The 25635-nt window shown below is 49.1% G+C and overlaps 1 protein-coding gene across 1 annotated transcript in view; it reads left to right on the top strand.

Moving 5' to 3' along the window:
- HMCN2 (hemicentin 2) overlaps positions 1–25635 on the top strand; it is a 211885-nt gene that overhangs the window by 46980 nt on the left and 139270 nt on the right. Inside the window, exons 5-15 of the mRNA XM_007944228.2 lie at positions 2729–2900; positions 3561–3667; positions 4578–4698; positions 7804–8067; positions 10382–10526; positions 11002–11123; positions 13054–13326; positions 14742–14883; positions 15366–15493; positions 16230–16343; positions 16615–16764. Coding sequence (XP_007942419.2) covers positions 2729–2900; positions 3561–3667; positions 4578–4698; positions 7804–8067; positions 10382–10526; positions 11002–11123; positions 13054–13326; positions 14742–14883; positions 15366–15493; positions 16230–16343; positions 16615–16764 — 1738 coding nt within the window. The remainder of the gene's footprint in view (positions 1–2728; positions 2901–3560; positions 3668–4577; positions 4699–7803; positions 8068–10381; positions 10527–11001; positions 11124–13053; positions 13327–14741; positions 14884–15365; positions 15494–16229; positions 16344–16614; positions 16765–25635) is intronic.

Below are 25635 nucleotides of genomic sequence, written 5' to 3'. Positions count from 1 at the left end.
AAAAAAAAAAAAAAGTGGTTAGGTTTCAGACCCACTGTACTCTGGTATTGCCTTATTAACATAACAAAAGGAAATCTCTATTTCTAAACCCGGGCTACCATAGTTATAGATATAGGAGTTAGGATTTCAATATATATTTTGGGGACACAATTCAATCCATAACAACACCTTACCACAAATAATTCAGCAGGACTGTTAAAAAAAAAATTTCAATGCAACCACAATACCATCTAGTAAAATTAATAGTCATTTCTTAATAATTATCATCTAATACTCAGCCCATATTCAAATTCCCTAATCTTCCTCAAAATGTCTTTTATAACATTTTTTTGCCAAATCAGGGCTTAGTCAAGAACTGTGCATTTCATTTGGTTGTTATGTCTATAAAAGCCCCTCAAATCTGGAGCAATTCTTTTTTTTTTTTTTTTCCCTTGACACAAACTTATTGAAGAGACATTGATTTGTACAGTGTCCTATGTTCCGGATTTATCTGATTGTTTCCTTATGGTGTCATTAACTTGTTCCTTTATCCTCTGTGTCTGCCTTAAACTGGGAATTATGTCTGAAGGGCTGATTGGATAGAGGCTAACATTTTTGGCAGGGATATTTTATAGTCAGTGCTGTGTGTCCTTTCTATTGCATCATATCAGGAGACGAATGATGCCTGATTGTCCTACTATTAATGATGATAAGTTTGATTGCTGAGTTAACGTGGTGACAGACAGCTGTGTGCATTGTAAAGCCATGTTTTTCCCTTTACGACTCCAGTGGACTGTGGAGTAATGCTCTGGCTCCAATCAGAATCAAATCCCCCATCAACCTTTCATCTAATGGTTTTAGCATCCACTGAGGATCCTTGCCTGAAACAATTATTTCATTAGGAATTGCAAAATGATGATTTCCTAGTTACATCATTCTTTCCACATTTATTAGCTGGCATTCTTCCGTGACAAAGAGCTTTGGCTCATCAAAAGGGATGATTTGTTTTCTCTGAAGGACAATCCCTATTGAAAAGACAGAAATCATACTTATTTCTTCCTTGTTAATTAAGGAGTCACCTCTGATGGTGGCAAAGGAGATTTTATTGCTATTATTTGTATTATTTGTGTTTTTCTTTCACTTTTTGAGTATTCTCATGGACACATGGGAGCTCTGGTGGTGTAGTGCCTAAGGCATTTGACTACTAACCAGAAGGCTGGTGGTTCAAACCCACCAGCTACTCCTTGGAAAGAAGATTGGACAATCTACTACCATAGAGATACTGCCTTGGAAACCCAAGGAGGGGTCGCTATGAGTTGAATCAACTCAGTGGCAGTGAGTTTGGTTTATTTGTTTTTTTGTTTATGGACACACACACACAAAAACAAACCCACTGCCATCCAGTTGATTGCAACTCACAATGACCCTCACTGGGTTTCTAAGGCAGTAAATCTTCACAAAAGTAGATTGCCCCATCTTTCTTCTGCAGAGCTGCTGGTGGGTTTGAACCACCAACCTTCTGGTGAGCAGTCAAATGCTTTAGGCACTACGCTACCACATAATTCAATTAATTTAAATAATTGCATTATTCTTTTTGGGGCTCAAGTTGTTTCAAATTTAGCCACTGGGAGTTCCTTCAAGGTAGTCCCTGTGTCTTTTTGATATGATTTCATTAGTCTTTGAGTACTTCCTTGCTTTATGGAATATCTAGTTGTTCTAGGCTTACCTTGAAAATTCCTTGTCCTATACCTGAAATCAACCAAAATTTCTCTAAGGAATCTTAGTTTCTTTTAGTGGGGAATGATATTTAAAACTCAAAATGTTGGTACTAAGAGTGGTCATTAATATTGGAATATTGGGGTGTCATTGTTTCTGGGTATATATGTGTACATATGTTGAAGTCCATGGTAAGGATTTGAAGAAACTGAATTTTGTGCTTAGTGACTAGTTCAAGGGTTGTTAACATGGGATCATGGGATCACATGGTCTTGGATTCATGGGGTATTTTTTAGGGAGTTTGAGAACCCCCTAAAATCATACCTAAATGTGTACCTAAGTGGTATGGTATAGGGAGAGGACTCTTAGCTTTTATTTAATTCTCAAGGGGACTTGTCTAAAACATGTAAGATTTTAGATTGAATGAGCAGTTATAGAAAACAAGGATTTAAGATTTCTCAACATTGTGAAAAGTCAATCCACTGATTCCTCATCTGTTGTGAGCAGAGTAGAGACTCTGAGTGACTTTGTAGCAGATCCTTGCAGTCCTGCTTTGACAGCACAGTGCTCTTGGGGTGGGGGGTGTAGTCTGACATTCCTTGGTAGGTGAGCATGAACTACATGGTCGGGGGAAGATCCCAGATCTCCAGGGTGCATCCATGTTCAAGAAGCATCAAGAAGCCTGCTTGGAAGAAGTGATGGGTGCAATAGAAGTTGGCCAGGTGAAGGAGGTGAGAAAAGGTTTCCAGCCCAAGGAAACCTTCTTGCTTCTTCCCCCCAGCTGAGTCCTCTGGATGACTCAGTTCGGGTGTCCTAACTCAGAACCCATAGCAGCCAGGAGGGTTACAAAATGTGAGTGGGACCTGGTGTAGGCAGTGTTGACCTGGGAAGCCTATACAGCATTAAAACCCATGGGAAACTGGATTCTGCTCATAGCTGGCAGCCAGTTAAGGACCCCACTTTGGATGGGCCTGATACAAGCAAGAGATTATGGGTACCTGCTGGCAAGAGCTTTTTGCACCTATCTCTCCAGGTGCTGAAGTGGGTGGAGTCAGCGATCCAGGCCTCCAAGGTGCACCTGCTATCCACAGACCATGAGGAGGAGGGAGAGCACACATGGAGGATCCCCTTTGACCCCAGCCTGAAAGAGGTCACTGTCTCCTTGAGCGGACCGGGGCCTGAGATCGAAGTCCGTGACCCGCTGGGTATGTGTCACTCCTGGGTGGGTGTCTTCTTTGACCCTGAGCCTGAGCTGGGAGCTCAGGGTAGAACAAAGAAAGAGGCCCAGGGTAGGAGAAGGTTCAGACCCAAGCCCCAGGAACAAGGCAGGCAGGAGTACCCTGAGGGGAGTCTAGAGAGGGAGGGTGCTCTTGCTGGGTCAGGAGGCAGGTAGGCAAGTAGCAGCCAAACAACAGGGACTGAAATAATGACTGCCTCTGGAGTGGGAGGCTTCCACTGAGTTTTCCATGTGGGTTGATCAGGGCAAGAATGAGTAGCACATTTTCAGATGGGAAGCTGGGGCTCTACGAGGGGAAGTAGCTTGTCCAGGTCACATAAGCAGGGTTGGTATGGTTTGGACCCAGTCACCTGACCCCACAAAGCTCTGAGGATGTCATGAATATCTAGAATATCATGAACGTCTAGAAGCTAGGTATATATTCATCCAGTACCTGGGGAGAGATGAAGGTGGAGTGTAGAGGGGGGTAGAGTCTGAGGACCACCAAAGATCAAAAAGGCCCTCATGTCAGTTCCTCCAAGAAGCCTGAGGCTGGTGTTTGGTGGGCCACAGCTTCCTGGGGATAGAATGGGACCCCTATCACCCTAGAAAAGTGTTGAGGACTGAACAGTCCTTGGGGCTTCCACAGGGAAGATCCTGCAGAAGGACGAGGGTCTCAACGTGCTCCTCAACATCCCTGACTCAGCCAAGGTGGTGGCCTTTAAGCCTCAGCATCCTGGACTATGGTCCATCAAGGTAGGGACAGCTGAGTTGGGGAGACTGGGACACCATCTCCCTCCTTCCTGCTCTGGGGGTCCTGGGGCCTTGGGGATTAAGGCCTGGATGGTGATATGTAGGGCATATCAATAAAAGTAAAGGACCAAGAACAAAAGACAGGCATTTAGTTTTGCATCAGTGAGAGGAACCCTTGTGGGATGGTTTGGAGTTACTGTGGGAACAGTTAAGGACTTGAAGAAACTTGAATCTAGAGGTAGGTGATCAAGCTGACTTATGACTCAGAACCATGTCCTGTGAAGAACACACAGAAGAAGAAAGGGTGGCCTTGGAGGGGTGACTCAGAGAGGTAGGTTGGCAGAAGGAGCAGGGCCTGCTTTGATTTGCAAGGTGCTAGAAGCCAGGCACTGGAGACAGGCTTGGCTCCATGTGAGGAAGACCTGTCTGGCTAAGTATCCTGGGATGGAGCAGGCGGCTGTTTTGGAAGGAGGTGAGCTCCTGCTGATTGGGAAGACATTTATGGAACATCTCCTGGGTGCCAGGCACTGCAGTAGGTGCTGTAGGTGAGGTGTCAGCACCAACTACCTGCCTTTCAAGCTCTGAGCTACTTTGAACTAAAAGCTATAAATGCCAATGGGGAAGACAAAGCAGGAAATTAGATGTTCAGGAGGACAGACAGGGCCTTTAGGAACTAGGGGAGAGTTGGGAAGGTAGAGCAGCTTCAAGAGAGTGTTGTAAGCTGGGCTTCTTCCACTTCACTTAGGTCATGCTGGGCCCTTAGGGAGCAGGTAAGTTGCCCACTTGTCTGTAAAAGCTGCACCCCAAGCATGGCAGCCTCTCCTAGCCCAGTTTGGTCAGCTTGGCTGCCTCCCATATGGCTGGGGTACTAGGGTTGGATGCTCTGGTGATGTGGGATCTGGCCCTATGCTAGGTCTACAGCAGTGGCCGCCACTCGGTGAGGATCACGGGCATCAGCAACATCGACTTCCGAGCCGGCTTCTCCACTCAACCCTCTCTGGACCTCAACCACACCATTGAGTGGCCCTTGCAAGGTACTGGAGGTGATGCTGAGTTGCCTTCTGAAGAGCTGGGACTTGGCTTTGGGACACGATGGGAGTTCAGAAGTGGATTTGGCTGTTAGTGTGTGACTGTGGACACAGCAGAGCTGAAGTAGGGCCTTTTCCCATATCACAGTCGTGTGAACTGACTTCCAGGGCCGGCATCACCTCCATCAGCTCCAGCCCACATTGCACTGTGGTAATTTGTCCTTAGAACATCCTTTCTGCAACCAAAGGCCTCCAGGATCCCTATGCTGTCCTTCTTAGTACTGAGTTCACACCTTCCCTTTCAGTTTTCTCTTTCATTTCTTCCACCTTTTTTGTTTGTTGTGGATATATGTTTTAGCTGTTTCTACATGTATAATTCAGTGACATTAATTATGTTCACTGTGGTATACAACCATCACCATTATCCATTTCCAAATTTTTCATCACTCTTAACAGAAACCCAGTGCCCCTTAAGCTACAACCCCCCTTTCCCCTGGTGAACACTAATAAACTTTAATCTCTACTTCCCCTTTCTTTGTGTCAAAACTTGTCTGCCCAGAATCCCACTTAGTTTCCCAATGAATACTAGCTTAGTTGCATAAAATAATAGATGCCAATGAGTTCATAGCTTGGCCTCAGAGGAGAACAATGCCTTACTACAAAAGAATGAATGTTCCGGTGGACATTTAAACTCCCTAGAGGTTGATGGATGTTGGGGTAGGCTAGGGGGATGTTGAAGTTGGAGGTACATGGTCAGTGTTTCCCAGCTGAAGCTGCCCACCTGCATCTGAGGGTGTCTGAGTATCCTGTTCCTGTTCCACCTGGAGAAGGCTGGGCCCCAGGGCCAGGCAGAGGCCCCAGCTCTGCCCACATGAGTTCTGCACTGGAAAATACCATGACATGAGACATGGACAGGTCAGGAGTCTCAACTTGGGTTTTGGAAAATATGGTCTTCTATCATGGGGCCATTTGGCAGAATTTGTTGGGAAAGCTCAGAAGAGAGGCTGGAAGAGGCCTAAAGCAAGTCAAACTGACTGTGGACCACTGAATAATGACTAAGGGTGATGTGTGATGGACCTTTAGATCTTTCTTGCAAATCTGTAATCTATAATGTTTGTTATTCTTGTCAGCCCTCATCAGTTTCCCTGCCAGGACCAGCAGGGTTATCTTTAAAGTGAAAAGGGGGCTGCTGGCACATTCTGTGTTTGTTTTATCAGTAGCTAGAAGGGAGAGAAGCAGGAAACTTAGGTTCTGCTCTAAAGCCAGCATGGAGAAAAAGAAGCCCTAAATATGGTGCTGGAGTAGGGATAGAGAAATGTCCCCAGAGCCAGTCCTCAAGGGGAATGAGTGCTGGGAGCCACATGACCCTCTTTTACATTTCTGCTTTTGATAAAGATGGTAGGTCCAAGACAGGTTTATAAGGAGAGAGAGTAGGGCAATTGCAATAATAAACAGTGATGGACACTTGGCCCCAGTGCTAGAGCATCAGGGAATAGAGGAGACTGGCTAACTCGCCAGCAGACTCCCCAGTCACAGGCAGTAACCTCCACATGCCAAGAGTGGATTCTCACGATGTGGGGATGGGGGCCCAGGAGCAACACATTTCATTTTTCAAATGAAAAATTTCATTTTTCAAAAATCTGGGCATCTAGATTTTTTAATGAAAATTTTTATTGTGATTTGGGTGAAAGTTTACAGAGAAAATTCATTTTCCATACAGCAGTTTATACACATTTTGTCTCCTGACATTGACTGCAATTTCCCACAATGTAACAGCTCTCTTCCCACTTCTTCCCCATAGCTACCTCTTTCTTGTGTCCTTCCCTCCCCTGTACTCCTGCCCCCCTTCTATTCTCCCATGATTGATCTCTTCAAGGAGTGTATCTGCCTAATGTAAATGTTCACTTCATATGCTGTTTTTTTAATTTGTCTGGAAGCCATAGGAGTGGGTTCAGTTCCAGACCTGAAGGGCAGCTAGGGGCCATAGTTTCACCAGGCTCTATCAGACCAGCAAAGCTGGTCTTTTTTTTTTCATGATTTTGAGTTTTGTTCCACATTGTTCTTCCACTCTATCCAGGATCTCTTACACAGATCCCCTTCCAAATGGTTTACAGTGGTAGCTGGGCACCATCTAGTTCTTCTAGTCTCATAGTGGTATAGGCCGAGTATCACGTGTGTACCAGTTATGTGGACTAATTGTTTTCTTCATTCTTCTTTACTCTGGACAAGGAAAACCCATCATTGCATCTAGATGGCTGCTTGCAAGCTTTTAAGATCCCAGTTGCTACTCATCAAAGTAGGAGGTGGAACAATGTTTTTGTGTAGTATGTTATGCCAGTTGAGCTTGATGTCCCCTGAGACTATGGTCCTGAGCCCACAGGAGATCTGGACATCTAGAATTTTGTGTACACTTTTCAGATTGTTCATTGTTTCTTTAGAAAATTTAAGACATTTCATGGACCAAAGCAACCACATCCACAGGTCCTTGGTTTGTGATCTCGGAGAGAGAAACAAGCAAACAAACAAACAAAAAGAATAACTAAAGAGAGAAAGGCTTGACCAAAGTTCCAAAATCAATTAAGGAAATTATGAAAACTGAGTCCAGTTCCATCTGTTCTGGGATAGTGTGAAAAGTACCATATTTACATCAAGATAGAAAGGAAAATCAAAGAGAAGCTGAGTCCAGGGAGAGGGTGAGCAGAAGTCAGAGCCCCCAGATGAAAATGCATACCTTATTGGAAGCTGTTGCCAGAAGCCTGCCTGATGATGGCCGATCCCAAAGCTAATGAGGGTGGTGATGGAGAAAAATATCCCTTCCAGTTCTACTGCACGAGAGACAGTCTGCAGAGATGGGGGAGGCAATCCAACCTTTTGGGAAGCTTGGCCTGGATGGACATTGATGTTTCAGGACCATGGACAGCAACAATGGCCCCTCTCACTTTCTCTTACCCCTAACGTTAGTTAGAATAGGGGTAGGTAGAGAAGGCAAGGGAATGGATGAAGGAGGCCCAAGAAGGTTGAATCCCTCAGGTGTGGCCTTAAGGCCTCAGGAGAGGATCATAGAACCCACTGCAGATGCTAGCACCTCTTTCCTCACCCTTCCCCCTGCAGGGGTGCCCATCTCTCTGGTGATCAACTCCACGGGCCTACAGGCACCTGGCCGCCTAGACTCGGTGGAACTCTCACACAGCTCAGGACAGCCCCTCCTGAATTTGCCCACACAGCTCCTCTCCAACGGATCCACCCATCAGCTGTGGGGTGGGCCACCCTTTCAAACCCCCAAGGAGCGCTTCTATCTCAAGGTGAAGGGTGAAGACCATGAGGGAAACCCCCTCCTTCGTGTTTCCGGAGTTGCCTACAGTGGGGTGGTCCCAGGTGAGTGGTTGTATCTCTTAACCCTCCAGCCCAGCTGATTCCTTTGTGGGCCCATTTTTTCCTGGAAGATATTCCTGATTAGATTAGATCAGCAAATGTTAGTTCATTAAGCTTCTATGGGCAGTTATTCCTTACAAGGCAAGGAAGATGCTTCAGATGTGGTTCTCAGTTCAAGGATTTAGTGCAGTCATCCGTCCGTCCATCTATCCATCCATCCACCCACCTGTTCATCCATCCAACATGCATCTTGAATATCTACTATATATCTATCAGTCATGGTGTTAGTCACTGGAAACACAACTATGGGCAAGGAAGACATGGGCATTTGCTCTTCCATAATCATCATCATCATCATTCTCATTATCATGATAATACTTTTTCTAGCAACCACTTTTGAGCACTTCCCATAGGCAAGTCATTGCCATGCATTAGTTCATTGAATGCTTACAATAGTTCTGAGGTGTGTTCCCATTTTACTGATCAGAAAACTGAAACCATCCACCTTGCAGAGCTGCTCTCAGGGGTCCCTAAGCTGATGCATATAACAAGACAGCATGCAGGTGCTCAGAGACTGCACTCAGGCCGTGGGAACTGTGGACCACGGCCCTCTACACGTGGCAGCTGCCATTGCCTTCTTCTAGCTTACTCCTTCTCTTCCTCTGCATGTGGCCTGGGAGGAGCTCACAGAGTGGATGTTACTACGTTCTGGCATCTCTTTGCCAGGGATCTCCATGAGAAGCAATCTCCTCTGTTTACCTCAAAAAGGGACAGAGGGAGGCAAGTTGCCCTTCTTCCCTGGGCAGCTCTGGAGGCTGGCCATGGTGCCCATAGTGGGGCAGGACAGGGCTGGATGGGGAGCTGAGGTACCTTCTTGTCAGCCTCCTGACCTTCACTCCCCTGCTGAGTTTCCTGGGCCTTTCCTCCCTTGGTCTTTACAGCTCCGAGGAGGAATTTTCAGGAAGGAATTTCAGAGGAGGAATAACAGCCCATTTTCTCTCCCCTGTTCTTTTAGACAGATCCAAGAGTTGAGAGCTCAGCTCTGGCTTTTGGTCTCCATCTCAGCTCTACATTAAAGAGGCGGAAATCCGCTTCTCGGATTTTGCTCTCTCCCAGCCTTTCAGGTCTGGGAGGCTGGAAGCTTGGCTCAGAGTAGGACGTTCTGAGTTTGGACATATGGGGGTGGTGAGTGTTGGGCGTGTGGGTGGGCTCTCTGAGCCTGTTCAGCTCATGGAAACTGGGAGCCTGAGCTGGCCGTGCTGAGGCTGCCAATGTGTGTGGGTGAGTGGCAGCTGCTTTGCACACAGCTGAGGACGTGGCTAAATGGTCTGACACCCCTCTCCTTGGGGACGTGGCAGGGAGCCTGTAGCATGATGTCACCACCTCCCTCCCCACTCCCAGCTCTGTGTTCAGAGGAGGTCTGGTGCATTGTCTCACTCTTGGAGCATCTCTGCCAGGGAGAGGGGAGAGGATAGCACAAGAGGTTGTCTGCAAGCCTGAGGGGTCACCAAGTGGGACACTCTCATGCTGTGGTTGACCCCGTGGTGGAGTTTCTCAGACCTTTCCATTGAAGTAATTCCAACAGCCAAGGAAAGCATATGTGTCATCCCAAGATCAAGGGTCAAGGAGGGAGGCAGTGATGTCTAACGGGGGCCCCAGGGGGCTATTATAGCTGTGAGATTTCACTAAAGTCTCTTGTTTTATCTTAAAAATGCATGTGAATTTTGCACTCATGGCCATGCATCAACAATGTTTATTTTTAAATAAAAAGGCTTCCCTCCAGCATCTCTGGGTAGAGTGGCCTTTCTAGGCAGAAGATCAGTTGCACAGCCCTGCCCACACCCCTGAGGAGCCTGATCCCAGCCTGGTAGCATTTCATCAGCTCTCAGGATGGGTCCAACTTCTCTATCAAACACAGTTGAGCAAATGGTGACCCAGAGTCAGGAAGGGACTTGTCCATCTGGCCAGTCTCGAGTTAAATAATCTCACAAACCAGAAAGTAACACTTGCTTTAGTTGATGGCACTTTCGATGCATTGTGCATTATGTCAAGTCCTTTCATGCACCATTTCTCATCAATACGTATTCCACAACAACAGGATGAGGTCACTCCTGTGATTACCCATTCTGCAGAGGTAGAAACTGAGGCTTAACGAGGTGAAGCAATTTGTTCACAGGGGCCACCAGACAGTAGAGCCAGGCTTGAGTCCTGGCTTGTGGCTCCTGGTTCTTCTCTAGGGGTCTCTATGTAGCTGGGTGTGGGGAAGGCAGGCTGTAGGTAGCAGGGAGGAATGCTGAGTCCTGGTCCTTGTCTGCAGGTGCCCCCCTGGTCAGCATGCCTTCCAGGATCCATGGCTACCTGCAGCAGCCCCTGCTGGTCTCCTGCTCTGTACACAGCACCCTCCCCTTCAGGCTGCAGCTGCGGCGAGACGGAGCCAAGCTGGGTGAAGAGAGGCAGTTCTGGTGAGTGGCTGATGACTGGCCAGGGATCTGAGGGGAATGGGCCGTAAGAGAGGGGTTTTAGTCTCAGTCATATTGTCCTCCTGGGCAGGGAAGAAGAGTGAGTCCCTGCTCACACTCCTGCTGGGCCATCACCCTGTGAAAGAGCCATAGGCCTTCCTCAGTCTCTGGAAAATGTAATTTACCCTGGGCCTGGCTGCTGACAGGGCTCCATGGGGGTCAGGGCCAAAAGGACCCTCTCCTTTGCATAGAAATCCACAGCTCAGAGAGGGGAAGGGACTTACCCAGAATCACACAGCACATCATGGAATTTGCAAGGTCTTGTTTGCTGCCATTTCCTACCAAGCCTCACAGAGGATTTGAAGTCTCCCCTCTGGGCAGGATTCAAGGGACTGAGGTCCCTGAGAGGCACATGAGACTATGGGGGACCCTGACTGGAGTTAATGTGATTGTATCTCTTGCTGTTTCCTGTTTGCAGGCAGTCAGGAAACAGCAGCTGGGAGATCCCACGGGCCTCCAAGGCTGAGGAGGGGACATACGAGTGTGCAGCGGTCAGCAGGGCTGGGACTGGACGAGCAAAGGCCCAGATTGTCATCACAGGTCTGTCCTTTTGGGCTAAAGTCCCCTCTTCTACCCTTTGGCTAGATTCCTAGGGTGTCCCCATCCATGTAGCATGACAGCCAGCCAGCTGCTGGGGACTGTCTACCACCCAGAGTCTAGCTGTCCTTGCTGCCACTTGCCTGCAGGCCTCCATTTGTGGCTGTCTCCTCTGGAAGTGGCCTGTGGGTTGCAGTTGGAGGAAAACTGAAAACCCTGGCTCCACTCATGCCTGCCCTGCCAGCCTTAAGCTTACCCCTGATTCTTGATCTGGCCTTTGGGACAAGGCTGACCCCAAGTACTTTCCAGGATCTGCTTTATGTTATAAACTTCAGCTGTCTTTTTTTTTTTTTTTTTAATTTTTTAAAATTTTTATTGTGATTTGGGTGAAAGTTTGCAGAGAAAATTCATTTTCCATACAGCAGTTCATATACATTTCGTCTCACAACGTTGACTGCAATGCCCCCCAATGTAACAGCTGTCTTCCCACTTCCTCCCCATAGTTACCTCTTCTCTGTGTCCTTCCCTCCCATGTACTCCCCAGCCCCCAGCTGTCTCCCTGTGCAAACACTGCCCTTCTGTTCTTCCATGACTAATCGCTCCAAGGAGTGTATCTACCTGATGTAAGGTTCACCCTATATGCCTGTCTGTTGTTTGGCTGGAAGCCACAGGAGTGAGTTCAGTTCTAGACCTAAAGGGTAGCTAGGGGCCATAGTTGAACCTCAACTGTCTTGAAGAGAAGAAAAGGAATCTAATGAATGTAGAAAAATTAGCCACATTCTTTAATCTTAAGAAACAAACAAACAAAAACCTGACTCATGGTCCTTGAAGAAAAGTTGAAAGATACAAACAAACAAAAAGAAGATCAAAATAACTTGTAACCCTTCCTCTGTAGAGATAACCTCACTGGCATTTCACTTAGTTCCTTCCAGACCTTTGCCTATGTGTGCATTTGAACAACAACAGGATACTATACTGACTTACAACCTGCTTTTTGTCACTCAACAATATAGCATGTCAACAGATTTGCTTCTATGGCATGAATGAATACGATTTTACTTTTTATAAATTGTAATGAGTACTATCAAGTAGAAAGACAGTATAAAGAAATGAACATACCCATTACTCAGATTTAACGCTTGTCATTGGTGGTTCAGTGGTAGCATTCTTGCCTTTCATGCGAGAGACCCAGGTTTGATTCCTGGCCATCCCACCTCATGCTCACCCACCACCCCCGATCAGTGGAGGCTTGCGTGTTGTTAGGATGCGGAACAGGTTTCAGCAGGGCTTCCAGACTAAGACTAGGAAGAAAAGGCTGGCGATTTATTTCTGAAAAGCTGTTTGGTTCCAGCTTTTCCCTGCTGGTTCTGAGGCCCCTGTCTGTGTTGGATAGTCTCCGAATGTGTCACTCACATGGTTTTTTCCTATCAAGATAGCAGTTTGCTTAGCTCTCCCCTCATTTGGGGCAGTGACCGTATTTCCAAATTTTGGCTGTTATAAATAGCCTTGCTGTTTGCACAGAGAACAGCTTTGTATGCATTATGCTTTCGCCCTTGAGGGTTATTTCCGAGGCTTTATTCCCCAGGGTGGAATTATCGGCTCAGAGGGTGTGAAGAGTGGTGGAATGCTTGTTAAACATTGCTGCTGGCTTTGGCTTGGAAGGCACGCACATGCCATGCAGCCCTGGGAGGGTGTGATGGCAGGGGCAGAAGGAGCCCTCCCTTGGGTAGCGCCATCCCCTGGGATGTAGAGCAGATGCTGGTGAATGGCTCTGTTGGCCAATGTGTCCTCGGGTGTGGTGTATGGTGTGGGCTGCAGAGCCTTTGTGCTGGGCCTGGGGCAGGCTTCCAGAGTTTGGACCCTGCCAGGGCCTGCAAGATGGCCACCTCCTCTTGTTGGTGCCTTAGACCCTTCTGTGCTCGTACTCTTGCAGATCCCCCACCACAGCTGGTCCCTGACCCCAACGTGACAGTGTCCCCAGGGGAGACTGCCATCCTGTCCTGCCGGGTCCTCAGTGAGGCCCCTTACAACCTGACTTGGATTCGAGACTGGCGGGTCCTGCCCACCTCATCGGGCCGAGTCACCCAGCTGGCTGACCTATCCCTGGAGGTCAGTGACATTGTCCCTAGTGATGGCGGGCGGTACCAGTGTGTGGCCAGCAATGCCAATGGAGTCACAAGGGCATCCGTCTGGCTCCTGGTGCGAGGTAAGGCTCTTTTTGTCACTGCAATCCCTGCAGTTCAACACACTACCTGGATTTTACCTCAAGAGACGAGAATCTGTCCCTCTGCTTCAGGCATCATCTCTGGCAGACAACACCAGCCCTTTCTGTGGTCTCTGAATCTTTAGGGAAAGAGGATCCTGTAATCTCCTGTGACCACCTATACCAAAGTCTGATGATCCTTACTGTTGGGAATTCATCCTAACCTGAGTATCTACTGCTATAAAACCAAAAACCAAACCCACTGCCACTGAGTTGATTCTGACCCATAGTGATCTACTGCTATTAAAAAAAAAAAAAAAAAGACAAACCAAACCCACGACCGTTGAGTTGATTCCGACTGATAGTGACCCCCATTGGGTTTCCAAGGTGGTAAATCTTTACAGAAGTAGATTGACCAGTCTTGCTTCCATGGAGTGGTTGGTGGGTTTGAACTATCAACCTTCGGATTAGCAGTTCAGATGCCTTAGGCACTGTGCTCCCAGAACTCCTTGCTCTATTGCTATAGGCCAGACCAATTTCATCTTTCTTGTCTTTTTCTCCTGCTATCGAGTGCCTCTCTTATTCCTCTCCTGTCTGTGTTCTTAAGGGGTAGGGCATATATCAGGATACTGGAAACTTGTGGAAGCCCAGAGGTCAGATGTACTTGGCAGGGTTGGACAGCAGTAACCAGATAGGGGTGGAGAAGGCAGTGTAAAGGGTACTGGTCTGGAAGTTAAGAGACTTAAGTTGTGGCCTCTGGTCTACCCAGGATTTAGACACTTAGGGTGCTGTTTCCCCAAGTATAAAAATAAGGGTATTGGACAAAGTTTTTTCTCCCACGCCAGCTATTCTTGCTTGGCAGTGGCTGCCTTGAATGTATTGAGAGGATTCAGAGGCCATAGACAGGTTCTGTAGATAGGAGATCCATTAGCTATGTCTGCCACAGCTGTGGGGTGGGGGTATGATTGCCATTTCTAGATGAGATGGCCAGGAGGTCTATGTAAGCCTGACCAGTCTCTTATACTGTAAGCTTCAGAGAGCCAGCATAGAACATAAATTTGGGGCCAGTTCTGGGGCAGTCCTTGGGCTTCACCTGGAATAAAAGCCAGAGTCTTCCTAGCCCTAGCAGCTGTCTGACATCGCCTTAAGTTTCTCCAAGCAGGATTCCAGGGAGTTTGTGGCTCCCAGGCTGGGGGGCATTGGGAAATCTGCTCCCCATGTGGTTTGGAATGGGGGGGGAAGTGTATGCTGGGTGGCCTCCTGGTCTACCCATTCCCAAGGAAGCCACTCCCCAGGCTCCAGGCCCTTTGAGCCTTTTAGTTCTTCTGTCTTGCCTATCTGTGGCTATGGGGGAGGGGCCTGGGGCCTGGGATGGCATAGCTGCTCTGATGGGCTCTTCTCCACTCTTTGGGCCCCAGAGGCCCCACAGGTCAGCATCCACACCAGGTCCCAACATTTCTCTCAGGGTACGGAGGTGAGGGTGAGCTGCTCAGCTTCTGGGTACCCCACGCCCCACATCTCCTGGAGCCGAGAGAGCCACACCCTACAAGAGAACAGCAGGTGAGGCGCCCAGGGCCCTGGGATTGGGAGCAGGTAGACAAGGACCTGGGGCACCTGGGCTGTGTTACTTCTGCAGGCCTTGGTCTTCTTGCCTGTGAATGGGGGAGTCGCATTTTCCTGGCCTTCCCTTGGGATCATTTGAGCCTCAGGAACATCAAGGGGCAGCAGTGTGGGCTCAGTGGTCAGGAGCGCAGACTCTGGAGCTGATGGACCTGCACTCGGATCTTGTCTTGACTATGCAGGCTGGTGACCTCGGGCAAGTCCCATCACCTCTTCGAGCCTCATGAATCAAATAAGATAATGCATGTGAAGTGCCCAGCACACAGCTTGGCATAGAACAGAATGGTGGTCAGTGGAGAATACGGTCACCAGAGATATTGTGAATTAACTTGTTATTAGTGATGGGTGTAGAGCAACCCTTCTGTGATCTGGCCTAACCAGCCCCTGCTGTGGGACATGTTGTTTTTATGGCATGATTCCAGAGTCCTTGTAGATGCCCAGGGAACACTGATCATTCAAGGAGTAGCCCCAGAGGATGCTGGGAATTACAGCTGCCAGGCTACTAATGAGGTTGGCACAGACAAGAAGACTGTCACACTGTACTATACAGGTACTTGGATCCTGGGCATCTCAGGGGAGGGGCCTCCCTCTTCCTCTCACTCCCTCCCTCTTCCCTCTGTCGCTCCTGCCTCCTGTCCTCTCACAGTCTTTATTGAGCATCTACTATGAGGCGCTAAAGGATAGCAGTAAACAAGAGGTCTCTGTCCAGATGGAGCTTATGTTTAATGAGGGAGGCAGAAAACAAACATATATATTGATAAGTCAAAAAGATACTTAAAAAAATGGAATAGAGTGATGTGAGTGTGGGGGTGAGAGGGAAATGGCTCTGAGGAGGTGACCCTGGCCAGAGCCATGGATGGGAACAGTATTCTGGGCAGGGGGACATGCAGGTCACAAGTCCCGAGGTGGGAAAAGGCCTGGTGTACTCAAGGGCCTTCAAGGAGACTGTGGTGTAGTGAGCAGAGGTGGGGTGAGGAGAGTAGAGGAGAGAGAGGTGGGGGTGGGGGTGGCTGCTCATGTAGGATCTTGAGACCTTATAGGACTTTGGCTTTCATCTCAGTTTCAATGATGAGCACTAGGGAGTTTTGGGGCAGGGTGGGGGTGCTTTGGCCAGGAGAGTGATTAATTTAAGATCCTGGGTGGAAAGCTTCTAACAAACAGGCTGTGGCCAGATCTTTCTGAGGTGACTATTCCTGATGGGTAGGGATGGGGAAGAGGTAGGGCCATGGAGCTCTACATCTGTCCCCTCAGGCCTGGTCCCCAATTCCCCATATCCACCCCCACAGACCCACCTTCAGTCTCTGCTGTCAATGCCGTGGTGCTTGCTGCTGTTGGGGAGGAGGCTGTGCTGGTGTGTGAGGCTTCTGGGGTCCCCCCGCCCCGGGTCATCTGGTATCGAGGTATGCTGGCTGGGGTGGGGGCTTGGGGCTCTGGAAAATCATCTTCCCAGGAAGGGGACTGGGAGGCAGCGGGAATGCAGTATCTCGGAAGCCTGGCCTGTTCCAGCAGTCCCCCACACTCATCCCCAGCCCAGTTTCGACATAGCTGATATGGGGCCCTAGCCTCATGGGGTCACAAGAATCTGAGATCAGCAGGTCTCGTGCGGCCTGACACCCTGGCCTCCTGTGGTGACCTCTCATCTATATCAATGCTTTCTTACCTTTGGTCCAGGGAGTCTTGAAATGATTCTGGCCCCAGAGGGCTTTGGCTCTGGGACCCTGCGGATCCAGGCAACTCAGGAGAGGGACGCTGGCGTCTACACCTGCCGAGCCATCAATGAGTTGGGTGATGCCTCTGCGGAAATCCGGCTAGAGGTTGGATGTAAGTATAAACCTTGTCCCCACCATCCTCGTCCTTTCACCCCCTCCAGCCCTGGGCACTGTCTCTGAGAAGGAAATAGAGCAATGTAGACACTGGGTTGCTTTGAGGGTTAATGAGATCAGGCACATAACACTTAGCACAGAGTCTGGCCCGTAGTGAGGGCTTAATAAACGAAGGGATTATTGTCCCCTTTATGCAGATGAGGAACTTGGAGTTTTCTGTGGCCGATGTGTGGCCTCGTCTGTGATTTCTGTGGTGTCTAAGTGCCAGGCCTGGATTTCAGGCAGTGGGGATTGCTTGGAAGCTGTGGGCACAGCTCCTTGGCATGCTGAGCCGGGACAGATTGAGCTCTGAGGGTTTGCTCTGGCCATGGCAGTAGAGACAGGTGCTGGGAGTTGAGGAAGCACAGAGAATTGAGAATGTTCTCATCTGGGCCAGGTGGCCAGGTAGGACCAGGGTTGGGGGTTGGCCAAGGGGCTTCCCAGGCCTGTCTCCTGAGCACTCAGCCAGGGGCCTGAATCGGCCCAGTCAGAAGGGTCTCGCCCCTGGTAGAAATGATGCCATCTCAGGGTTGGGGTTCTCCCAAGCTTGGGCTGCCCTTTGCCTTCATTCCTTCATCATTCCTCCAAAATGTGGCCACTAGGTGCCTGTGTGCCATGCCCTGTGTTGGGGGTACTATGGCAGGTGAGTCCCACCTCTGCCTGCATGTTGTTCATAGAGTTGAGGAGGGAAGAGTAACCAGGCAGTTAGAATCGAGTGTACCAAGCATTTGGAAGTGGCATCCCCACAGGGCGCTATGGAACCCAGGGAAGGGGGCTAACCCTGCAGTGGGGGCCTGAAAGCCTTCTTAGAGGAGATGATGTCTAAGCTGAGGTTAGAGGAATCAGTCAAGTGAAGAGCTGTGGAACAGTGTTCCAGGCAAAGGGGAACAATATGTGTGAATCTCCCAGTGGCACGGAAGCGAGGCTGGAAGTGAAATATGGAGAAGTAGGGAGAGGTAAGGCCATAACTGCTATAGATCCCCGGGCCTCAAGAGCTGGGTACAGGAGTTTGGACTTTTTCCTTTGGGTGGTGTTGAGAGTTTTTAAGGGAGGATGTACTCAGACTTTCCCTATAGAAAGCCTACTTTGTGGCTGGCCACTTGGTAGGCCAGTCTGGGTGTGGGAAGCTGTGAGCTTCGGAACCTGATACTAACAATAATAAAAATATTGGTTAATATTTCTATGCTATTTACCACGTGTCAGGGCCAGCTCTACACATATTTCGTGTACTAACATATTTAATCCTTCCAACAAAACACTGAGGTGCATGCTGTCATTTATCCTCTTTATGTTGTTGTTGTTATTGTTATGTGCCATTGAGTTGGCCCTGACTCATAGTGACCCCTCCTTGGATTTCCAAGGCAGTATCACTACAGAAGTAGATTGCCTGACCTTCCTGCCAAGGAGTGGCTGGTGGGTTTGAACTGCTAGCCTTCTGATTAGCAGTCAAGTGCTTTAGACACTATACTACCAGAGCTCCTCTTTATAGATGGGGAAAACAAGGCAGAGAAAAGTTAAGTGACTTGCTTAAAGTCACACAGCTGGCAAATAGCAGAGCTGGGATTTGAACCACAGAGTCTGTGCCATTAATTTGTGCACACTGTGGCTTCCAGGGATGGGGCTGGGCTTGATCCTGCTGCCTACCAACTGGGTGAGCTTGGTCACTTCCCATGTCCGAACCTCAGGCCCCGCCTCTGGCCATTGGTCTTAGGGGTGTTGTGGGAGTGAGAAATAGAAAGTGCCACAGTGGGCTGATAAGTGCTGCTGTCACTGTTATTAGCCAACAGGTTCTGGATGATGAGAGGTGAGGATGCTCTGGGGGTGGAGTTGGGGACTGCATTTTGCATTACTGTGAGCAGGCATCCCTTCTTGCTTGCTGCCTGATTTCTTCTCAGCACATCTGGTATCTTTGGATCCCAGACTGATGTGCCTGCCTGTTCTAGTTCTTTCACCTCTGCCTTTGGTCCTGGAGTGATTTCCTCATGTCAGAGGGAAGAGAAGGTGACTGGGTCACTGAGACACTGGCAGCCATTGGCCCTAGGTCAGGGGGGCTGGAGAATGGCCCAGCACCTGTAGGGCTGGGGCAAGCTGGCTTGGCAGTGGCAGTGGGAAATTGAATTTCCTGCCCATCTGGGTGGCAGCTGTGGTCCAACCTTCCTGGCCAGGCTGACAGAGCCTTCCGGGACAGGGAACAGGTGGGAGCCGTGTGTGCTTCCTGCTGTTGAGCTGGGAACTGGCTTCCTAGTGGCATGTGGGGCACAGGAAGGAGGGCAGCCTCCTCCTGCATTGACACTGAATGCCTGCGCTTGTGGACCAGCCTGCAAAGCACTTTTGCAGCATCTTCTGGGTCTGGTCTTTGACAATTGACAGGCCTAGGTCAGGGTCTGGGTCCTGCTGCTGATTTGGCCAAGGTATTTGCTTCTCTGAGCCTCACTTTCCTCATCGTGAAATGGGGATCATAATAGAACATTGCTCATAGGGTTCTTGAGAGAGTTAATAATATGCTTAAATGTCTAGGTATATAGTGGAGCCGACAAGGGACAAGGTTGTGGTGACTTCTTGGCCACAGCCAGCTACTAAGGGGGAGCAAGTATTTGGACCTGTGGGCTTGGGACCATGGTCCCAGGGACATCAAGCTCAATTGGCATAGCATACTACACAAAAACATTGTTCCACATCCTACTTTGGTGAATAGTGACTGGGATCTTAAAAGTTGCAAGTGGCCATCTAGATGCAACAATGGGTTTCTCCTTATCCAGAGCAAAGAAGAATGAAGAAAGCCAAAGACGCATGGAAACAATTAGTCCAAGGGACTGGTAGATCATGTCATCCTCAGCCTATATGACTATGAGACCAGAACTAGATGGTACCCAGCTACCACTGTCAGCCATCTATGTAGGAGATCCTTGATAGAGAGAGGGAGAACAACGTGGAACAAAATTCAAAATCATAGAAAAAAAGGACCAAGTTTGCTGGTCTGATAGCACCTGGTGAAGCCTCTGAGACTATGGCCCCTAGTTACCCTTCTGGTCTGGAGTTGAACCCACTCCTGAGGCTTCCAGCCAAACAAAAGACAAGTATATGAGGTAGACATTTACATTAGGTAGATATGCTCCTCGGAGAGAACGATCATGGGAGAATAGAAGAGCTATGTATGCACAGGAAGACAACTTGGGGGCAGGAGTGCATGGAGGGAAGGACACAGGGAAGAGATAACTATGAGGAGGAAGTGGGAAGAGAGCTGTTACACTGTGGGAAATTATAGTCAGTCATGAGACAAAATGTGTATGAGCTGCTATATTGAAAATGAATCTGCTCTGTAAACTTTCACCCAAATCACAATTAAAAAAAAAAAAATATATATATATGCTTAGCTCAGGGTTTGCATGGGACACATAATCAATATCCTTAAGCACCCTTTTTCCCCAACCCCTGCCTCCTGTGCTGTGGCCTGGGCTAGGCTGGCAAGGGCTCGGTGAGAGGGTGACTAGGCCATGGCTGGTGACCAGGGCTCTGCTGCAGGCACCTGGGCCCTGAGTTAGTGCCCTTTCTATTACTTTACAAAACTGCCCTGAGGGATCTCTGTAGGAGATCCTGGATAGAGTGGGAGAACAATGTGGAACAAAACTCAAAATCATTAAAAAAAAGGACCAGGTTTGCTGGTCTGGTAGAGCCTGTTGGAACCCCTGAGATTATGGCCCCTAGCTGCCCTTCAGGTCTGGAATTGAACCCAATCCTGTGGCTTTCAGCCAAACAAAAGACAGGCATATGAGTTGAACATTTACACTAGGTAGATATACTCCTTAGAGAGAACAATCATGGGAGAACAGAAGGGCTGTGTATGTACAGGGAGACAGCTCGGAGGGCAGGAGTGCATGGGAGGGAAGGACACAGGGAAGTAACTATGGGGTGGAAGTGGGAGGGGAGCTATTGCATTGTGGTAAATTGTAGTCAATGTCATGAGACAAAGTGTATGTGATCTGCTGTATGGAAAGTGCATTTTCTCTGTAAACTTTCACCCAAATCACAATAAAAATTTAATAATAATAATAAACTGCCCTGAGCTAAGTTATGTACACTCTCTGAATGAGTGTTCCCCCTCTCTCTTCTGTCTTTTCATTTCAGTCCCTGCTTCTTATTCCTTTACCCAAAAAGCCCCTAGTTGCTGGATAGATGAGCAGGGAGGCAGGGTACATGCTTTTGAGGATCCTAAAGACCTCCTGCCCAGCCTGGGGGAGCAGACGAGAAGCAGGGCCAGGCTCTGCGACAGATGTGGCCAGGGTCGGGGCCTCCTCCAGCACGTTCAGCAAGCAGCTGAGGGCGTATGAGACTTTTTAGGGCCCTGTGAAAATGTTCTAATTTTAATTAAAAAAAAAAAATTAACTCAGACAAACCAAACTCATTGCTGTCGAGTCAATCCTCACTCATAGTGACCCCTCCTTGGGTTTCCGAGGCAGTGTCACTACGGAAGTAGATTGCCCCATCTTCCTTCCGAGGAGTGGCTGGTGGGTTTGAATTGCTAGCCTTCTGGTTAGCAGTCAAATGCCTTAGGCACTACACCACCAGAGCTCCCTTTTAAAATATTAGAAGAAGAAAAAGAATATAATAAGTAGATACAGAATGAATTCAGCCTGGGTTGTATTTATCTTTATGCCATTGCAGTCATAAAATACCACTTCTATTATTTCTTTATGGAAGAAGGATCCCATGACAGTCATCCCATGGCCCTGGCCAGCATGGCTGTAGCTCCAGCCCAATGGCAGGGACTTTAAATGGGGAAAGGATGAGCCCTGAGGGGAAGGCTATGCAGGCCTTTTGCCCTCACCCACTCCCCAGCTCTGTCCTAGCTCAGTCACAGCATGTCGGTGACTCTGAAGGTGTCCTCCTCAATGCAGAGTGGGCCTGAGTCTGGGCCTCACCCTATAGCCCACCTTGTCCATCTGCCCCCTCCTTGGGACACAGAATTCTGCTCCTCAGGCTCCAGACCAGCTCTCCCTCCCTCTTCTTGGCCTCTTTGGGAGCTGGCTGCATCTCCAGTAGCCCTGACTTTGGGGCTCTGAGCCAAATTGGGAGTATAGCACAGGAGACTGGGGGCTGCAGGGCCTGTGGTCTCCAGGCAATGATACAGAAAACCCAAATCAAGCTCACTGCCATTGAGTCGATTCTGACTCATAGCACCCTCCATTGTGTTTTCCAAGGCTGTAAATCTTTGTGGAAGCACACTGCCTCATCTTCTGGGGAGCGGCTGGTGGATTCAAACCATTGATCTTTTTTGGTTAGCAGCCAAATGCCTTAACCACTACACCACCAGATCTCCTAACAATAAGGAAGGAGCCCTGGAATTTTAAGGTCTTAATAAATTTAAGGTCTTTTAAGGGTAAAAATCAAGTTACCTCTCTCCAGAAGGGGAAACTGAGGCCCAAAGTGGTGAGGGGATTCAGCCACAGGTGCCTAGTGGGACAGAGGCCGCATGAGGGGCCTGCCCACACCTCAGACCTTCAGGCTGGTGCTCCAAACTCTGGGCCTGGGTAGGAGGTAAGGAAGGCTCTGTCATTGTCAGTTCACTGTGGATGTTAGAGTCCACAGGGGCATTTCCCCCCAGAAAATCTGTGAGAAGGGCATGTGGCTGGTGCCTGCTGGGTTCAGTTGCTGACATCCTCAGCTCCTGTGAAGGGCACCTCCCTGCAATTAATTAGCAGCCTCACTGCAAGCAGGAAGTAACCCTTTGCCTTTAAACTGCCCTGGCCACCTTGTTTCCCCAGGGTGTGCATCCTTCCCCCTTTCAGATCTTCCTTTGTGTATTTCTGGAGCACCCACTATGTGCGAGGTGCTGTGCTGGGCACTGGGGGACAGCCTTACACAAATGGACAATCTTGCCCCATGAAGTTCCTGTCTCATTCACTTGATCTAGGTCTGTGTTTCCCTGGGGCTGTGAGCACCAGGCAGGCAGGGTTGTGGCTGCCAGAATCCTCCTGTGTCTCCAGGGCTTGCTTGTAGCAAGGCTTTCAATAAATATTTGAGAGTAAGTGAAGCAGTGAGTGGATGGAGGATGAGGTGGGAGACGAAGCTGGTGGGAAGTGAGGCTGGCAGCACAGCTGGACCGCGGGACATCATGAGCTTTTCTAAAGCACCTGGATTTGGCTCTAAGTGCCCTTGGGAGCCGTGGGTGCATCTTCAGCAGGGAGTCCAGGGTTGGATTGATGCTATGGATAGGTCACTTCTGCTCCCATAGTGAGTGTCGGTCACGGTCAGTGTGGGAGGCAGGGAGAGCAGCCTGGAGATGCTCGAGATGGCTAGGTGGGTGCTGGGAGTCTGAAGTCAGTGGGTGTGACTGAGATGAGGAAGAGGGAAGCTGGCAGCTATAGTAGGAGGTAGGACCCCACACCACCAGGAAGTGATGGAGAGGGCAGCTTCAGGGATGCTCATCCTGTGGGCAATGGTGAGTGGGCGTGGGACATGGGAGCTGCAGCAGCTGAGGGGGATAAAGGGCTTGGCTTTGTATTTTTAATGAGTAAGGGGTCTGGAGACATCCAGGAGTGGATTGGACAGGGGATAGTTGTACAAGACTTTGGAGCTCCTTGCAGGGCTTCGGTTGGAGAAAGATTTGGATGAGGGTGTTGCTTTAGGCGTGGCCAAGATCTGGAGTGTATGTGCAAGGAAGGAGGAAGGGCAGAAGCAGCCTTGGATAGCCCAGCAGGGGGACCAAGGCATCTCCCTGAAGTGGCCAGACACTCCTGTCCGAGCCCTGCTCCCTCTCCCATCTGGTGGCTGGCATTCTTCAGGGACCTCTCTTTCCTACTGGGTATCCCAGGTTCCCTACACACAGCCCCATCTCCACAAATGAGCAGCCATGGCCATCACCTGCACTCAACCCAGGTCTTGCTAGGTACCATCTTGCTGCCTCTGGGCACTTAGCACCTGCCCAAGGCCAGAACAGAAAGCTCATGTCTGGGGAGGTCAGATAGCAGTGGGAACAGCTCACTCATCCCTCCCTGAGTTACTACAGTAGGTCATCTGGGATCATACACAGGTCTATATGAGGAAGGGGCTCAGACCTGGAGGTAGAGGTGGCTGAGACTTGTGGATGAGGCCCTGGGAAGAGCACTGATTTGGGAGTCCACCTCTCCCAGCCCTGCCCTGCTGATGTGCTGTGCTTGGAACCAGCTCGTCACTTGTCTGGCCTCAGCCTCTTCATCTGCACAGTGAGAGGGCTGGGTAGACCAGCAGACCTAGACCCTTGTGAGGGCTCTGGAGTGCCACCTTGTTTGGAGGCTCCAGGAGAACAGGGCAATGACCTACACAGAGAAGCCTAAGTTGCAGTTTTCTAAGAGGGGCAGCTGAGTCTAAATTTTGGGCTGCTTTGGGGTTCACCCAGTCTAGAGAAAGGAAGAGGTGGATGTGGCTGTCCCTAGCACTTGGAGGAGGCAGGATGTGCAGTCAGTGGTTGAGAGCCTGGGCTTTTTAGTATCAGCCAGACCTGGGCTCTGATCCTTGCTCTACTGTTGGCTTCAAGCTGTGGCCTTGGCCAGCTTCTTTAATCTCTCTGCTCCTCACTTTCCTCTGTGAAATGGGGATTGTGTTACTATCTACCTTAGGAGTTCATTAAAATGATGAATGAAATCATGTTTCTCAAATCACTTATCACAATGCCTGTCACTTTGTAGGCATTCCAAATGCTATTCTTTATGCCTGTTATTTGCTTTTATTATAACTGAGTTGTCCTTTCTCGGATGGGAGGTTCAGGACCAGGCATGAGATAGGGGGTAGAAAAGAGAGTGGGCTTCAGAGGATCCCAGAGTCAGGAGACAAAGCCTCGCTGTTTAGGATCTGAGGAGAGGGAGGGGACAAGAAGCAGTCTGAGGGCAGGTGGAGGAGGGGCGGAGCGGATGAAGCTGGGCAAGGTAAGATGTCAGGTACCTGGCTCTGGGGCTCAGCCTCAGCCCTGCCCAGGGTGGGAGAGGGGATGGCAAAGCCGTACCTCCTGGGGCCAGGGCTCTGCAGGACCAGTGACCCTGTTTGGAGCAAGCCTGGAGCTAATTGCTTTCTGGGATTCTGAGTCACAGGCGGCTGCCAGACCCTGTGAGCGGGGAAGAGGCGTGCGGGTGGTGTCTGAGGTTAGCTCCAAGGCTGTCTTCCTTCTTGCAGTAATTTTCCAAGTTGTGTTTATAGTTCCCTGGAACTTCCCTAATCCCTGAAACCAGAGGGAATTTTGATGTCATGATTTGGATGGGTAAGGGAGATTTCTGGAGAAAGATGGGAAGAACAAAGAGGTGGAGGCTTTTCTATGTGGCTGGACTCAAAGCGTTAAATACAGCACGAGGACCTCCCTGGTGGGTGGGTCTAGGGGGACAGGGACTGTGGATAGTACCGGCGAAGTTGGACATGAGCCTGCCTGGGGTTGGACCTACCTACCCCTGGCCTGATGAAGTACAGAAAGGATCAAGATCAATCAGAGATCTTTTTTTTCCCTGATTATATAAGTAACAGAACACTTAGAAAATAGATTTGAAAAAAAAAGCACCAATGTTGTTAGCAGAAATTACCTTTGGGGAAGGGTGTGAGATTTAGGGTGTGTGGGGCAAGAAATCGGGAAATTTCCACTCTTTATGTATTGTTTGAATTTTTTATAACTCAGGTGACCGGAGTGGTCCTTAGGGACTGTTGTGATGATATGATAATTGATATGCCCCCTTTTACTCTTGGTGCAAATACACTTGGCTGCTAATCTAAAGATTGGAGGTTCGAGTCTACCCAGAGGTGCCCTAGAAGAGAATTCTGACAATCTACTTCAGAAAAATCAGCCATTGAAAACTCCATGGACCAAGTTCTG

This window comes from Orycteropus afer, unplaced genomic scaffold, assembly GCF_000298275.1.
Source record: "Orycteropus afer afer isolate SDZICR_OR568_19922 unplaced genomic scaffold, OryAfe1.0 scaffold00123, whole genome shotgun sequence".
Classification (NCBI taxonomy): Eukaryota; Metazoa; Chordata; class Mammalia; order Tubulidentata; family Orycteropodidae; genus Orycteropus; species Orycteropus afer.
The sequence above is the reverse complement of the archived record's forward strand: the minus strand, read 5'-3'. Positions and strand labels throughout refer to the sequence as shown.